This window comes from Eriocheir sinensis, chromosome 46 (assembly GCF_024679095.1).
Source record: "Eriocheir sinensis breed Jianghai 21 chromosome 46, ASM2467909v1, whole genome shotgun sequence".
In the NCBI taxonomy this organism is placed as follows: domain Eukaryota; kingdom Metazoa; phylum Arthropoda; class Malacostraca; order Decapoda; family Varunidae; genus Eriocheir; species Eriocheir sinensis.
In genome coordinates, this window is record NC_066554.1 from 8,544,314 (window position 1) to 8,561,145 (window position 16,832).

Sequence of the window (16,832 nt, forward strand, 5' to 3'; positions counted from 1 at the left end):
TTGAGGACCCCGGGCCCACAATAAACACAGCCACATACACACATGGGCCCCAACGAAAGCACCGCCCGGGGGGCGCCGATGCAGGGGTCACGCATGTACTCATACATATTGTGAAGAATGATTAGATTCAACAATAACTTAGACAAAATTTAAGTGGTCAGGAATGTTACAATCAGTTAGCTAAGTTTTACTGATCATTCAATTTGCAAAAATTTCAACAAACTACTAGGAAAGAAATATCATGCAGGATATCCAAATAAAGAAAGTTAGGGTTAGTCGGATAATTCTAAGTATGGTATTATTAAGACCTCCCTCTCCTCCAAATGTGTGGTTTGTTGTATAGAGATAAGCAGCCTGTTCCTTACCTCAAAAGGTGACTTGTGAAATGGCTGTCACACTACTAGTACAGGTTTTGGTTTACCTTCCCATGAACCGTTGTTGTCACTGAGGTGGTGTATGAAGGTATACAAGCAAAAGCCAGGTTAGTATAGCTTCTGGATTTTGGGTGTAACTTTTGTGCCCAGCCCCAGTGTAGAGAAAAAAATAAATGTCAAATATAGGTAAGTGCTTATTCCTATAATTGATAGAGAAAATGACCTCCCTTAATTTGCATTCAGTGTAAGGACAAAACTAACCACTTGGAAATGACACCAAATTGTGTTTATTCACAAGTCAAAATTGGTTAATTGTTAAAGTGGGATATTCTCAGACAATTTATTAAATTGGCAATGTCTGTCCAAATACAGCTAGATGTTATACAAATAATAAAGGAATTTCTGTATAATTAGCTTCCATTCCTTCAATAGACAGTATTGGCTATACACAGCACCACACTTAGCCACCCAGGGAACTGTGAAAGAGGTACTTTTGCCAGTGAACTGTTCTTTTTCAATTGTGGGATTCCAGAATACAAGCTATTACTTGGAGCGAAATGTCCCAACACAGTACCTGCTGGTCAAAAAAAAAAAATTATATTACTGTTTGTAGGCTTTAAGGCTTGCATCTATGTATAGTAGATAATTATGACCTTAAGTGCCAAAAGTACAGGGGTCCATATCTACCTGGTGAACAGCAGGAGGCAACATCACAGGTTTCATCTCCTTAATATTTTGCTTTCTAGCATCTCTAGTATATATAATTTGATGTTAGAGGGACATTATTTCTGAAGGTGTGGTTATTTCAACTTCTGGTCTTAAAATCAGTGCTTTACACACACAATGATGTGGTAGGCAATACCAAAACTATAAAAACTTGGTAAACAATGGATAAAGTGTCCCTGTTGCAAACTGATAGCCAATATAATCTATTGTAGAGTCCTGGCCACAAACCTTACTAATACTTTGCCAGTCCCATATCCTTAAGGAATCTGGTATCACAAAGCTGAGTAAACATGGAAGACCAAACAACAAAACCATTCATTGTTTAGCCTATATTAAAAAAAGTTAAATAAATAAATAATTGAAAATTACTGTTAACCACCACTAATACAAAAGAGATGAGATGTAAAAGAACAAGTGCCCCCCCAACACACACACACTTGCCTGGGCCATTTATAAGGCTAACATGTTATGTTGGGCCACGGCACTCTACAAATATTGTCATTCCACCAATGCTGTACATTGCAAATGTACCTGAAAATATTTCACAAAAGATAAGTCACTAGATAGAAAATAGAATTTTCAGATAATAAATGATCCCCACTACATTCCAAGTGTGTGGATGCACACACAGACATATACATATCAGGAGAGAGAAAAAAAAAAAAGAAAAAAAAAAGATTTAAACCGGATTTTATTATTTAAATTATTATTTTTGCACTAATCTTTATATATATATATATATATATATATATATATATATATATATATATATATATATATATATATATATATATATATATATATATATATATATATATATATATATATTTATATTTTACTCTTGATATAACACTTAAATAATTTTAAATACATTAAATTTAATTTTGATTTAAATCAGGATTTTTTTTACGCTGATTTAAATTGATCTAAATCACTTGATTTATAACAAACCAACCCTGATATGTATGCATGCCTGCACACATGTGCACACCCTTCACTCACTCCTTGCTACCCTGAGATTTCATACAAAAAGTCTGTACTGTCTTGTGCTGGCCACTTGGTGCTCAACCACATTCCTTCTACATGCAGTGTGAAGGTAAAAGTGCCACCTCTACCTTTTATTTGCCATTCTTCTGTACAGCTAACTTACCACCCCCATCACTCACCTGTGTTACTGCTATTGAATACAACACCTGTTCACCTGACCTTTTTGAAGACCCATGCCTGGTATATGCCTGAAAATATGATAAAATATTACAACTCATATCTTGATTCATTGATGCATAATAGTACAGCAAATTGATAAACATCAGAGCAATCCATGTATGGGAACAATAAGGGACTCCCTATATTCATTTCGACCTCACACAGAGGATGTATTAGTTGGGGGAACTTGGGTTATGAAGTGAATTGTTTACTTATGTTCCCTGTGTAGTGTCTAAATGCATTTAATTTAATTGCTCCCCACCCCCCTTACACACAGATTGACTACAATGAGCCTTGCTCTAGCTGGGAGGGTACTTGCTGGTGATGGCAAGTCCAGCTTGTAATAATGCATGGTGAATTACACATACACATAACTCCACAGTGCATGTACACGTCACAACCAAGAGGCTCAGGGTTCAATTCTTGGGTGGAGTGGAGACATTTGGGAAGTCTCCTTTAACCCCTTCTTTACTGAATATGTGTTTTGATGTACGAGGGTACATCACGTGAAAACAGCCATGCCACACCGGAACTGCTGGTGATGCACGCACATACACCACATAATGAATGGCAAAATCTGGGCCTCAGGGGAGGCCGGTAACTCTGTTTCTGTGGTCTTCGTGATGGCAACTCCTTTGTGTTTTGCCAACAAAGCAGAGAGCGATGTGTGATGTCATAATACGTCATAACACTACCACAATTGGCTCGCTCCCTATCTATGATGTAAAATCTTTTACACCAATCATTATTTTTTATTATTATTTCAAACATATAACATGACAATCTCCGAAGACATACGGCAATAGTATTTTCATTACCAGCCTTTAAGCTAAAAATGTTGTCTTTGGTGTGTGTGCATGTGCGTTTGTGAAAATGTGTGATGGAAGTGAGGATAAATTTTAAAACTCACATAGTGCCTCCCACTCTGACTTTGAGAGTGTCCTGATGGCCTCTGTTCCCTCCTTTGCCTTGAGGTACTCCTGTGCATGGTTGTACTCCCCCTCAGTCTCTGTTACCTGCTCATCCTTGCTGGGGTAGTGCTGTTAAAGGAGTGACAGTTGGTACAAATTTGTATCAGTGAGTTCATTATAAGCAAAGTAGTCATGGTGTTTGATGTTACAAGACAATGATTATAAGTATATTCTGTCTTAGAACAATGAACAGAGAGAGAGAGAGAGAGAAATGTCATCAAAATGAAATTGGCATAACTCCTAATCTATCACACACTGCCAAGTAATAGACACAGAAAGGTGTAGCACAGCAGTCATGGCCTGTGTAGGTACCTCAAGTGCCTGCATGACGGAGAGGAGGCGCTGCATGTCTTGGTCCTTCATGGCGTCCTGGTATACTGTCCCAAAGTTACGGCACCACAACAGGTCAAGCCCCCACTTTTTAGCCAACCTGTAGGAAAAACTGGGGTCAACTTGTCTCCCCTCAAGTGTCTGTCAGGAGCACTGTCACTGTGGTTACCTTATCCCTTTGTGTTAAGTTAAGATAAAGATGGGAGCACATACTACAGCTGCACATTGTGTTGGTGATCATCTGTTACCTCTGCCCTTGTCTTTGATAGGTAAGAACCCCAGGAACAGAGCAAGTACGGCATCTGGGTTACCACAATTTACCCTTCCCAGGTTTCTCCAGATTACCATTTATGGATCAGCCTGAAAGGGATGATGATCAGCTGGGTGGGTTGGGCATCATCTGCCCAGGCCAGGATGAAATCTGAACTTATGGATTCATAGCAAAGTGTGCTAATCACTGCACCAAGAGGCCACCCTTTTGGTGTGCCTTACTTTATCCATTCTGATGCCTGTTTTTAGTCTCCACTTACTCTGCATTTAACTCCTAAATATGCTTAACCACTCCCTTAAAAAATATAACTATAATACATGGGCATAATTGGCCAATACATCTCCACTGATGTGCACACACCCCAGCGGCCAAGACACTGACACAAACCCCAAGCCACAACCTTAAAGAAAACTAAAAGGTAGTACATGAAGAAAAAGATTTGGGAGTAACGATGCAAGACACACTATCCCCAGAAAAGCACATAAACAAGCTATTTGGAGAAACCTACAGGATGATGCAAAATATAAGGGTATCATTCCATTTTATGGACAAAGAAATGATGAAGAAAATAATAACAACACTGAGAAGACCAAAACTTGAATATGCTGCAGTTGTGTGGTCGACTCACAAAAAGAAGGATGTCAGAAAGTTGGAAAGGATACAGAGAATTGCAACTAAAATGGTCCCAGAACTCTCAAATATGACATATGAAGACAGATTGAAGGAGATGGACTTGATGACACTGGAACAAAGAAGGGAGAGAGGAGATCTGATCACACTGTATAAGTTGGTAAATAAGTTTGATGAGGTGGATAGAGATGATCTCTTCTCAATTGTGAGAACACAGGGGCTGAGAGGACATGGAAAGAAACTTAAAAAAGGAACCTGTTTGAGTGACTTGAAAAAGCAGTTTTCCACATAGAAGTGTTAACACATGGAACAGCTTGTGGGAAGAGGTGGTGGAGACAAGCAGTGTCCAACAAATGAAGGAAAGGCTGGATGAATGTAAATATGGAGACGGGACTATTAGAGATTAGCTCGGACCCGGTAGACTACAAATAGGTAAATACAAATAGGTACACACACCCTGAGGTATGATTAAAAGCTTGACAAAGAGGATTACTATCACTTACTTCTGTAATGTGGGTGGGTGAACCAGGAATTCTGGGCAGTCGACTACTCCCTCCAAGAAGAAATTATACCGGTCACCAAACAGTGGTGGGTTCTCTGACCGGTCTTTGGGAAACTCTATTGTGTAAACCTCATTGCTAACACTTAGGCTGCTGCTTGCTTTCATCCGTGACCTGAGGCAAGAAGTTGTTTTGCTTGTAACAATGGATCAACAGCCTTCTGGATGCACCCTTCATGTGTGCTGGCTCAGATGACATTTATAGATCACTCACTAAACGTATATATAATGTATACAAGTATTCCATAACTAACTAATTCAAGAAACAGAGAGAGAGAGAGAGAGAGAGAGAGAGAGAGAGAGAGAGAGAGAGAGAGAGAGAGAGAGAGAGAGAGAGAGAGAGAGAGAGAGAGAGAGAGAGAGAGAGAGAGAGAGAGAGAGAGAGAGAGAGAGAGAGAGAGAGAGAGAGAGAGAGAGAGAGAGAGAGAGAGAGAGAGAGAGAGAGAGAGAGAGAGAGAGAGAGAGAGAGAGAGAGAGAGAGAGAGAGAGAGAGAGAGAGAGAGAGAGAGAGAGAGAGAGAGAGAGAGAGAGAGAGAGAGAGAGAGAGAGAGAGAGAGAGAGAGAGAGAGAGAGAGAGAGAGAGAGAGAGAGAGAGAGAGAGAGAGAGAGAGAGAGAGAGAGAGAGAGAGAGAGAGAGAGAGAGAGAGAGAGAGAGAGAGAGAGAGAGAGAGAGAGAGAGAGAGAGAGAGAGAGAGAGAGAGAGAGAGAGAGAGAGAGAGAGAGAGAGAGAGAGAGAGAGAGAGAGAGAGAGAGAGAGAGAGAGAGAGAGAGAGAGAGAGAGAGAGAGAGAGAGAGAGAGAGAGAGAGAGAGAGAGAGAGAGAGAGAGAGAGAGAGAGAGAGAGAGAGAGAGAGAGAGAGAGAGAGAGAGAGAGAGAGAGAGAGAGAGAGAGAGAGAGAGAGAGAGAGAGAGAGAGAGAGAGAGAGAGAGAGAGAGAGAGAGAGAGAGAGAGAGAGAGAGAGAGAGAGAGAGAGAGAGAGAGAGAGAGAGAGAATGTCCACTCACATGATCTCATAGGCACTGGGGATGGTAGCCACAAAATATCCTCCCTTCTTGAGGTTTTCTGACACATTGCGCAACATTGTCTCTGCCTGCGGGAGACTCTCAAAGCAGTAGTGGAACGCAAATTGGCAGGACACCAGGTCCACTTTTCTATTAGGGTTCTCCAACAATGGCTTTATCCTTTTCTGTGGGGTACAAAGAATGTGGATTAGTATATTTCATTAATGGGAACTTCACATGCACACACTTCATATACACTGGATAATGCAGAGGTCATCTCTGTGGTGAGAATTTACTGAAATTCTAGAAGGTAATGATAACAAATATATAAATAGCAAGAATGTGAGAGAGTGGATGTACCTTTCATATGTGAGAAGTGGTGCTTTTTAGTTGTGAATCTTGGGCTCTGTACTATGAAGTTAAGAAACTATAGCATCATGAAATGAATAAGCGAGATATTGGTGGAGGTTGGTCAAACAATAATTGTAGAGCTGAAACCGGAGTGAAATTCCCCAATGAAGATATGAAGAGAGGTAGACTGTGTTGGTGTGTCTTTGTAAAGAAATTGACTGATAATACAGCAGTAAGACCCTTCAGGCTGGCTCCCCACCTTGGTGCAGTCTGCCACGATGAACTCTGCACTGAAGAATCTGCCCCGACTCCTGCTCTTGTGTGTGTTGTAGCGCTCCTTGCACTGCTCCATTGATGTTTCTGCGATGTCAGCACAAACCAGGTGATGGATGTTCCCCTGTGCCAGTGAGGGAGGGTCAGGGTAAGTGAAAAATGTATGCAAATGGAGAGCTCATAAAAACAATGCAATAAAGCACAGTAAGCAATAAAGTAGTGCTACAGGGAAGTAAAATATCTTTTCATGGATTAGGTAGTAGATGGTCTGCTGGCAATGGGAGCACAAGTGGTATGAGGATCCTATCTACCGCCAACTCCACTCATTTTGATGCCTGAAAAAATTGTAGGTTTTGGAAAATCAATGCCTGAACTTGATGAATGCTGAAAACAGATACCATGCCCTAACAAAACTTTACAAGAAGATACTAATATTTATAGAATATTTTCCACTGTCTGCAGCAACTAACACTTTGCTCAAGGGCAACAAAATAAAAAAGCAACATAAAAAGCACCCGAGGCGGTGCTCCAACAAAACAAGACAAAGAGGCCAAAAGGGAGGTAAATTTCGGGAAAAGAGGTGTCTTGACACTCCTCTCTTGAAAGAGGTCAAGTCATAGGCAGGAGAAATACAGATAAAGGAAGGCTGTTCCAGAGTTTACCAGCAGAAGGGATAAAAGAATGAAGATGCTGGTTAACTCTTGCATAAGGGATTTGGACAGTATAGGGGAGTGCAAGAGTAGAAAGTTGAGTGCAGTGGGGCCACGGGTGGGGGGGAGGCATGCAGTTAGCATGTTCAGAAGAGCAGTCAGCATGAAAATAGAAGGTAGAAGATAAAGAGATGAAACGATGCGGTGGAATTTAAGAGGTAGGAGACTGTCAGTATGAGGAGTTGATGAGACAAAGAGACTAAGACTTCACTTTGTCCCAAAGGGCTGTGTGTGGAGCCCATCCACACGTGAGATGCATACTCCATACCAGGGCAGACAAGGCCCCTGTTTATGGACAGCATCTATGAGAGGGAAAAGAACTGGCGGAGACGATACAGAACGCCCAACCTCGTGGAAGCTGATTTAGTTAGAGAGGAGAAGACGTTAAGTGCTGGAGGGCCGGTCCTGCCAGCACCAAGATTACCACTACTGCCGGTCACGGAGGGGTTAAGGTCGGCTTGAAAATAAGCAAGATAGCAAAAACCTAACCAGCATCATACCTCAAAATATGGTGGAGAAGATGGTAGAAAGAAAAGCAGATACATGAGGCACATGGGGAAAAACAGTGCAAACAAAGTTCATAAGTGATAGAAAAATAAGAAAAAGAAGAATTAGAAAACAACATAAAAATTTAGAGGTAGTCACATGCCATTTTATGCACATACACACATACACACCTTCTGCCACTTGAACAGGTCACCACCCTTGCCACAGCCAAGGTCCAGCACTGAAATGGGGTAGCCATCCACCTGGCGGTCTCGGATCTGTTCAAGGCAGTACGCAATTAGATAGCTCTTGATCCAGTTGTTGGAGTTCCGCATGTAGAAAATACGACTCTTGGACCTCTCCTTGATGCCTTTCTCCTCAATATTGTTATAATGACTGGCCACCACTGCACCTAAAGAGGGAAGAATGGGTGGATGGTTAGATGGATGGATGTATTGATGGACAGAGAGGGATGGATGGGTGGGCAAACTGATAGTTGAAAGGATGATGGATAAACAGTGAGGGCTGGATGAATGAAGATACCTGAATGGATGGGTGAACAGATTGATGGATGGACATGCAACTAAACAGAAATCTGGTACCTGCAAAACACTAACTTTCCTCATCAATAATGGTCTAATAACTGGCCACTAGAAATCTATTTATTTATAAATCTCTGACACCCTGTTCCCTCAAGGAGATGGCTGCAGCAGAAGTGTCTCCAGTTTTCCCTGTTTTGGGACTCCCTCTCAGCACACTCAATCCCTCGCCTACCAACTCTCTCTCTCCTACGACTATCTACTCTATAAACCCGTTAGCAGCGGGGATCAGGTTTCTTGTTGGTTCCTCTAAGCGAGAAAAATGAGAAAAAAATCATCATTCACACAAACCATTATATAATATATATCAAAGCATTAATGATCAGTTTATGTATCATCTATTTTGGGGGATTTATATCATGGCACAAATTTGGCCTGTCGCTGCTACACGGTAAAGCCACAAATTTGGCCCGTCGCTGCTACCGGGTTAATCCATTGCACTGGTAGTCTCACTCTGAAACCCCCTTCCTCAATCCTGCCCTCATGTACTCTTCACAAATCCTCATTCATTCTCATCATGTGTACAAATCATCTAAAGAGCACCACGCTTCACCCATTCAACCATTCAACACACCCTTTACTGTTATACTCATACCCAACCTCTCATACATGGTTTAATTTCTTTCTCCTTCCCATCCTGGCACACTACATATACGTCTTGTACAGCTCACTTCCCATGCGCATATTCATGATTGCTGTGCTGCATTCAACGAGTTAGGAGGACAATACTATTTCTTATACGTTTTTATAGCCCCATGCTCACACTTCATCCTTTCTTAGCTCTCCTAAGCACCTATAACTTGCTGGCCCTTGACTGCTCTCTCCCTCCGTGCACTGTCCCAAGTACTTAAACTCAATTACTTCCCCCTTGGTTGGGGTCAGGTTAGAAAAAGCCACGTCCAGCAGAAGCAGACAATGAACCTCATATGACACGTATTTTGCAAGGGTTTCGGAACTGGATGAAGGAGGATATGAAGTATCGTCTCTCAAAGAAAGAAGCAATGGCTTCTACATTATGCCAGAAGAAGAAGAATTGTCATATCCTCACTGCTGACATGAACTAGTGGTCTTAGAACCTCCTTATCGTGAGTGCAGAAATCAGGTATATGGGTTTGTGTTTCCATCTCCAAACAAATCAGTGCTTCATTCCTACTTCAAATAATATGTAGCCAAATAGATAACCCAGGGGCTTGCCAAAAAAAGGATTTTTTTTGTTACCAGTGAGCCAAAGGAAGAATTTCTTACGTTGTCAAAGATATTTTTTAACGTAGCTCGAGGCTTTCTTTTATGCTGCATTTTACCTCTCATTTCTTTGTGTTATCTGTTTGTATGCAATCACAGGACTGATTGCAGCTCCTTTCAACTTTTTCTTCCTTCACACACCCTGGGAAGTTGTATTTTCTACAGCAAATTAAAAGTAAGTTGCAACTTATGACTTTCTTTCTACCCTCTTCTATACATGTCCTCTAAAAACTATGAAAGCCCTCTCAAATCCCATTCTACCATAGATAAGGCAGTAAAGGAATGAAAGACATTTAACATATCCAAAGGAGACCATTATAGCTTTATCATTTTAGGAGGTATTAATAAAAGTGTACCTTTTGGGCAAGAGGGCACATGTAATCAACCAGGGGGTCAAAATAGGTGCGCACTTGCTTCTCAGTTCATTATCTCAGCTGTTTGTGGAGATAATCAATTCTGCTATTGGTACATGAAAATACAACCTTTTCTTAATATACAGGCAAAGTATGATATCCACCAAGTTATCTGGGGGTTAGGTGTGCACTCGAGAACAAAATTATCCCCATTTTTTTGCGTACCTATTGGTCACCTTACCCTACTGAGGCAGATGGACATGAAATAAGGAAAAAACTGAGATGGCAGCAATCCTACAATGACCTTGAAGGGTATTCTAATGTTCAGATTCTATTGGCAGATCCTGAAGCAACACAGACAGTAAAATGGTTGTCAACTTACCAAGTCCACCCTCAGCCTCCTCAATCTTTCTTTTTCGGAAGGGTGCGTCAGCTGTGTCAGCCATCTTGGTGTGTCTGGGTGTGAAGTATCAATCTGCTCAAAAGTCTGAACTAATACTCTGCAAAATAAAATTGATAAGATAATACACCTCTGCCACAACAATCATCTCATTACATTATTATTCATGTGACCTACAGTTCCCTCTGAAGCCCTGCTGCTTCCCACATGTGTGATGCACCCTCACTCATCCCATTTTCAGGAGTAAATATTATGAGCAGATCAACAACACCAAAACAGAGGCCAAGGGGCAAAGGCCTTTCCCACCAGGGATGAGCATTTTTTTTTTAAACTGCATCATTTCTTCAAATATTATTTCCCATAGAAAAGTATGATTACTGAAAAAAAAAAAAAAATAAATAAATCTTTATATATCTCTGATGCCCTATTTCCTCAAGGGGGTGGTTACATCATGAGGGTCTCCAGTTTTCCCTGTTTCAGCACTCTTTCAATCACTCGCATATTAACTATCCAATACTTGTCCCCTCTATTACTCTAATTCACTGGTGACCTCCCTATGGCAACCCCTCCCTCAGTCCTGCCCTCATTAACTCTCCTCACAAAACCATCCTCATTCATTTTCATCATGTGTCCACTCCAAACCATCTCAGAGCACCCCGCTTCACCTATTCACCACTCCAAATGCCATTTTCTGTTACTTATACCATATCTCTCACACACGCTTTTATTGCTTTCTCCATACCATCCTAATACACTCTTTTTTTGTGATAATTGTATGTGGGCTCATCCACACACTGCTAAGCCTATTCCACTCATCCACCACCCTGTTAGTAAACCATTTTTGTTTATGTCCCTGTTGAATCTGAAATGAATTTATCCAGTTTAAACCCATTACTGTGTCCCACCTTCTTTCTTACAAACAAAAACCCTTTAATGTCTCCCTTATTAAAGCCCTTCATCCATTTATACATCCATTTATATACAAGCTCATTTCCAATTAGTATATTTGCAATTGCAGTGTTACATTCTAGGTTTCTTTTGCATGTGACAGTTGGGAAGATATACTATTTCTTATATCATTTTTGCTCACACTTTCATAATTCCCTTCAAAGCATCTACCACCTGCCTGCCCTTCACTGCTCTTTCTCTTCATGTTTCTGTAGAACTGTCTTTAAATATTTTCTCCATCTACTCTCAACTAGATCTTAACCTCTCTTGTGCTCTCTGTTTTAACCCTGTATGGCTTTGGAAACCAAATAATATACTCTATTGCCCTCTCAGAATTCTCTTAACTTTCTCTTCTTACACATCCTGCCAAATTTATCCTCAATCCTCTGCAGCATCTTCTTACTCTCTGCCAACAACACTATCATCCACAAAAAGGCCAGCCACCAAAGACTGCTCTATACTCCTCACCATCAGTCTTGGCCATGTTTCCCCATTTCTGACTTTCGTTTCTCTCATAAAATCATCCATATATACATTAAACAGCCACGGTGACATCACACACCTGTCTTGCACAGCTACATAAGAATGCTGTGATAGAAAAACAAAGTTATAAAGTTATATGATTTATGAAAATGGTTTGAATCACATCAAACCCTTGAAGAATTCTGCCACTGGAAATCTGTTGGGTAATTATTTGGAAAACGAAGGCTAGAACTATAATTATATTTTCAGGTGAAATTGGGTGTTTTGAATAAATTTGCCTTCATGTATTTTGAATATTACTAACTTATAGAATCTGCAGAAAAAATAGCCTTTGTCATAATGAACATTTAAAAAAAAAAGGGAAAAGGAAATGAATTCTTTCTCCTTTTCTGGAAGTCACTTGTTACTGCACTGCATTCAGGGACCAAAAAGAAATCCATGATGTAAGTATTAACTTTGCTAGAGGTGGCTAAGACTTCATAAATATTATCTCTTTTTCTTTACTTTTAACCCCTTCACTACGGCTGGGCGAAAACAGCACCCTGCGCCATATCCGAGATCGCCGCGCGCGCCAAATTTCAAATGTAGCTATTGAATATAACAAGCTTTCAGCCATGAACTCCACACAATCACCATGTATTATATATGAAAACATGCAGAATTAAATGGTGCACATAAATAAACTCACTACGGCCGGGCCAAAACAGCTCTCCGTGCCGTATCCAGGATCGCCACGCGTGCCAAATTTCAAATGTCGCTATTGAATATAACAAGTTTTCAGCCATAAACTCAACATAATCATCATGGGTTATATATGAAAACATGCAGAATTAAATGGTGCCCATAAAGAAGCATAAATTAATTGATAATTTTGAGATGTAAGCATAAATATAGAGATAAAATAACTCGTATATTGGCTAAAGCGAGCCAGGACGCAGTATGTGCATCCTCAGATATGGTACGGGCACGCAAGGATGCAGTATACGCGTCCTCGTGTTGATGGGGTTAAGTACCTGCGCCTTCATATTATGGTTAAGGGACATATATTTCGCCCCTTAACTATAATATGGAGGCGTAATATACCCTGGGGAGTGGGCACAACACCCTGGAACGAGATTTATATATAAAACCCAAAGTAATGGCTGCATAGGGGACGCCGAGTTCATCTGAATAACCGCCAAGTTCTTTCACATATACTCCTGAATATCGTTCCCTGTAACTTCCCGGGTTTGGAGCAGAGAGCGTCTGTCTCAAATCCCCGGCAGCTGGCCCCTGACGGCCCCGCCAGGCCCGCCCAGGGAACACCAGGCAGCAGTGTTCGCACCGCGCGGCCCTGCTAACCTGTGGCGGCAGGTGATCAGCACAGCACCGTACCCGCAGCACACAGCACACCGGCACTCTAGCAGTGAAAAGAATCCTTGAGGGGCGCCTTGAGGCTTGAACAGCTCACCTGAAGTCAGGAGTCAGGATGGGCAGAGCGCGGTCAGAACAAATCCTTGGTCCTGGGCTTCGTCGAGGGTGATGTGATGTGATGTGATGGTGTCAGAGGTATTGCCCTTACAACGTCTTGGTCTTGCAATTCTTCTAATCTTTTATCTCTTGCCTTCCACATCTGTGTATATCTCTTTTTTTCTTTCATTCTATACGTCTTCGAATAGGAATCTTCCAATTATTTCCTCTTCGGCTTCCTGGTACGGCTGCTGCAGTTGATCTTATTGAATTGAAATATTTATTATTGTAAAATGGATCAAAAGGGGGATGGCTAGTCTTGCAGACAAACCCCTGACTAGGCTAGTTACACACACACACACACACACAAAAAAAAAAATTCCATTGTTGGCTACAAAAATACAAACACAAGTTGAGGTTGCAAGTTAACAGAAAAAGGAATTAGAATGTAAATACTGACAATATTCCAGAGTAGGTACAGCAGGAAGGAGAGGTAGATGTTGATAGGTGCTGCAGAGACGATCAGAAGTTTGACCAGGCAGGGTGTCAGCACGGAAGCACAGTTTTTAAGGACAACAGGAGGCACTCCATCAGGTCCATAAGCCTTCTGAGAGTTGAGGCCAGAGAGGTCATAGAAAACATCATTCTTAAGAATCTTAATAACAGGCATGAAGGAGTCAGAGGGGGTATGAGTAGGAGGAATATGCCCAGAATCGTCCAGGGTGGAGTTCTTAAAGAAAGTTTGAGCGAAAAGTTCAGCCTTAGAGACAGATGAGACGGCGGTGCTAACGTCATGGTTAAGGAGAGGAGGGAAAAAGGAAGTGAAATTGGAGGAGATATTTTTGGCTAGGTGCCAGAAGTCACGGAAAGAATTAGAAAAAGCAATTGGTTTTGACATTTTCTATTTATGAAAGAGCTTTTAGTAAGTTGAAGAATAGATTTAGCACGGTTCCGGGCAGAAATGATTATATAAAAATAATAACTTTTTATATGGATATCTTAAAATGATTTTAATACAAGATATTCAACATGTTGAAGTGTTCATATATTAATTTTTATGCAGATATATTAATTTTTGTGGCGTCAGGAAGGTTTTTCGTCGCGGCGCGTGAAATGAATCAGATTCGGCAAATTTTCGTCGCGACTTCTGGTCAAGCTCGAGCAAAAACTACTGAAGCTAGGAAGGCGTACTTGGTGGCAAATGAAAGCTCTATTAATACAGATTAATAATCAGAAAAAAATTTGGAAAGCACTAAATAAATAAAAAAAGTTATAAGCAAAAAACTAGGACGTGTCCAAATCGCGGCTAAAAGGCCGAAAAACAGGCTATTTTGTGACGGCTCGACGACAAACTTGGAATCGAGCTATCAAAAAATCCTTCGAGCTGGTCAAACTACATTGCCAAGAGGGGCTACATGCCAGCTTACAGCCTTCTAGAGGGAACAGCAATGCCACACTAGACACAAACGGCAAAGTGTCTGGAGTTCGTCAAAATCGCTCTCAAAAGGGTTTACGTTTCGAGCTCTAGCGACGAAACTACTGGAAGTAGGGAAATGTTATGCATCATATTAGAAAGCACATTGATAGGGCTAAATTATTTATTAAATAAGTTTTTTGAGGTTCTCAAAAAAATGAGTGGGTTTCAATGTTGGGAACTCAAAAATTGTTTTTTTTTCCAGTCATTTTTTGCGAATTTATTAATTTTTTACCCTTTCGAGTCGGTGTTTGAGCCCGGTCACTTATCAAAAAAATATAGCCCTTTCATTTTGCCGTCGACTGATACCAAAAACATTTCTGTAGCCCCAGAAATAAGAGAGTTATGGCGATTCGCACCTGTGAACCTCAGCCTGTGAGGCCGGAACCTGACAGTACAGAGCCCTGAGGCACGGGAACGTACGTGTGTGTTCTACGTACAATTGTTCTTATGTATTTATATTTTTACGAGAATGAGCAAGGATCGTAACCTGTGTGTGTGTGTATGTGTGTGTGTGTGTGTGTGTGTGTGTGAGAGAGAGAGAGAGAGAGAGAGAGAGAGAGAGAGAGAGAGAGAGAGAGAGAGAGAGAGAGAGAAAGCAGCGGCCGCAAGGGAAGAAGAGATAGTAGACCTTACCTTCCTTGTCTTTTCTCCCCATTCAGTGTGAGTCATTGCAGTCAGTGTATGGGGGATGGTAGCCCCGCCCCTCCCCGCCTCCCCCCCCCCCGCCCTTCCTTCCCCTCCCCCTACCTCCCAACAGGCCGAGTGAAGCCCCGTGTATGCGTGATGAAGCCGATGAAAGGTAATGTGGCAGTCTGCAGACCCGAACGTTATCTTAATAGGCATTCATGTTACTAATATTACTGTAGTTTTTGCCACTAAAAATAATAGTGCTGCTGTTTGTCTCTACAACTATTTTACTGCTACGAATACTAATAGTTACTACTACTACTACTACTACTACTACTACTACTACTACTACTACTACTACTACTACTACTACTACTATTACTACTACCACTACTACTACTACTACTACTATTGCTGTTGCTGCTGCTGCTACTACTACTACGTTTACAGTGAAGGAGGCAGCTCTGGGTTCAAAAATAAAAATAAGCCCTCTTTAGCACTTCTTCCCAACATGAGAATTTTCGAACCGACTCCAGCTTTAGAAACAGATATGACAACTGTATACATATAGTGCTGTCAGGGTTAAGGGGAGATGTAAAAATGAAGAACTGAACATGTTAGAGATACTTTAAATTAGATGCCATAAATCTCTGAAAGGATCATAGTTGGCAAGAGTTTGACATCTCCTCCGCGGTGGAGTGGTTTGCGTGGCCATTCAACGAAGCTAGGTTCAGGGTTCAAATCCCTGCCTGGTGAGTCGGCGCGCAACCCACCCAGCTACTTATCCTTCCTACCGGCATTGTCAATAAATGGGTAAATGGGGAAACCTGGGCCCCGGTGTTCAAGGGCCAATGACACAGAGATGAGCACCGGGGCCACGCCTACGGCCCTACGCGTTGCCTGCTAATAATAGAGATTTTGGTACGTGAAAGAATAGATTTAGCTCGGTTCCGGGCAGAAATGTTGAGATCATGGTTAAAAGAGTCTTCTTATAGGTTTTAATTCGAATGTCCAGTCAACACTGTGTTCACACATAACAGGCTCCTCACCTAATACAAAGGATGTTATTATGCTTTCCATGCATCAGAGAGCTTTTAAGATCTCCACATATCATAATGCCAAAAAATTCCTAATATCAAACAGATGCATTCTCTTCCTTTATGAATACTTGAACAGAGTAAAGTCCTTTGCGAACATCAACCTCTGAGGAAAACCGGATTCGTGAGTAGGTAAGATTAAGGTAGAATTTGGGGCTACGCAAAGTTTCTCGTGGCCTTGGTGCTCAACTCTGTCTCATTGACCCTCGAGCATGTGGTGATATAAAAAACTCAAGGACACACGACAAGTGTAACATCCGGGTTACCAC

At 41.3% G+C, this 16,832-nt stretch overlaps 1 protein-coding gene across 4 annotated transcripts; it reads right to left on the reverse strand.

Moving 5' to 3' along the window:
- Positions 1-700: 700 nt before the first annotated feature.
- LOC126981042 (mRNA cap guanine-N7 methyltransferase-like) lies at positions 701-13,585 on the reverse strand. 4 transcript variants are annotated; one of them, XR_007733719.1, is made up of 11 exons: positions 13,364-13,584; positions 10,465-10,582; positions 8,080-8,300; positions 6,679-6,816; positions 6,072-6,253; positions 5,012-5,182; positions 3,590-3,707; positions 3,217-3,346; positions 2,267-2,335; positions 1,542-1,631; positions 701-948 (listed from the first exon to the last, which is right to left on the reverse strand). XR_007733719.1 is itself a non-coding variant. In XM_050831685.1 (10 exons), the coding sequence occupies exons 2-9, from the start codon at positions 10,526-10,528 to the stop codon at positions 2,298-2,300; spliced, it is 1,062 nt and encodes a 353-aa protein (XP_050687642.1). In that variant the 5' UTR covers positions 10,529-10,582; positions 13,364-13,585; the 3' UTR covers positions 701-951; positions 2,267-2,297. The 4 variants fall into 4 exon arrangements, 3 of the variants coding, with proteins under 3 accessions (XP_050687642.1, XP_050687641.1, XP_050687640.1); XM_050831685.1 differs by lacking the exon at positions 1,542-1,631 and having other exon boundaries at positions 701-951; positions 13,364-13,585; XM_050831684.1 differs by lacking the exon at positions 1,542-1,631.
- Positions 13,586-16,832: the final 3,247 nt, after the last annotated feature.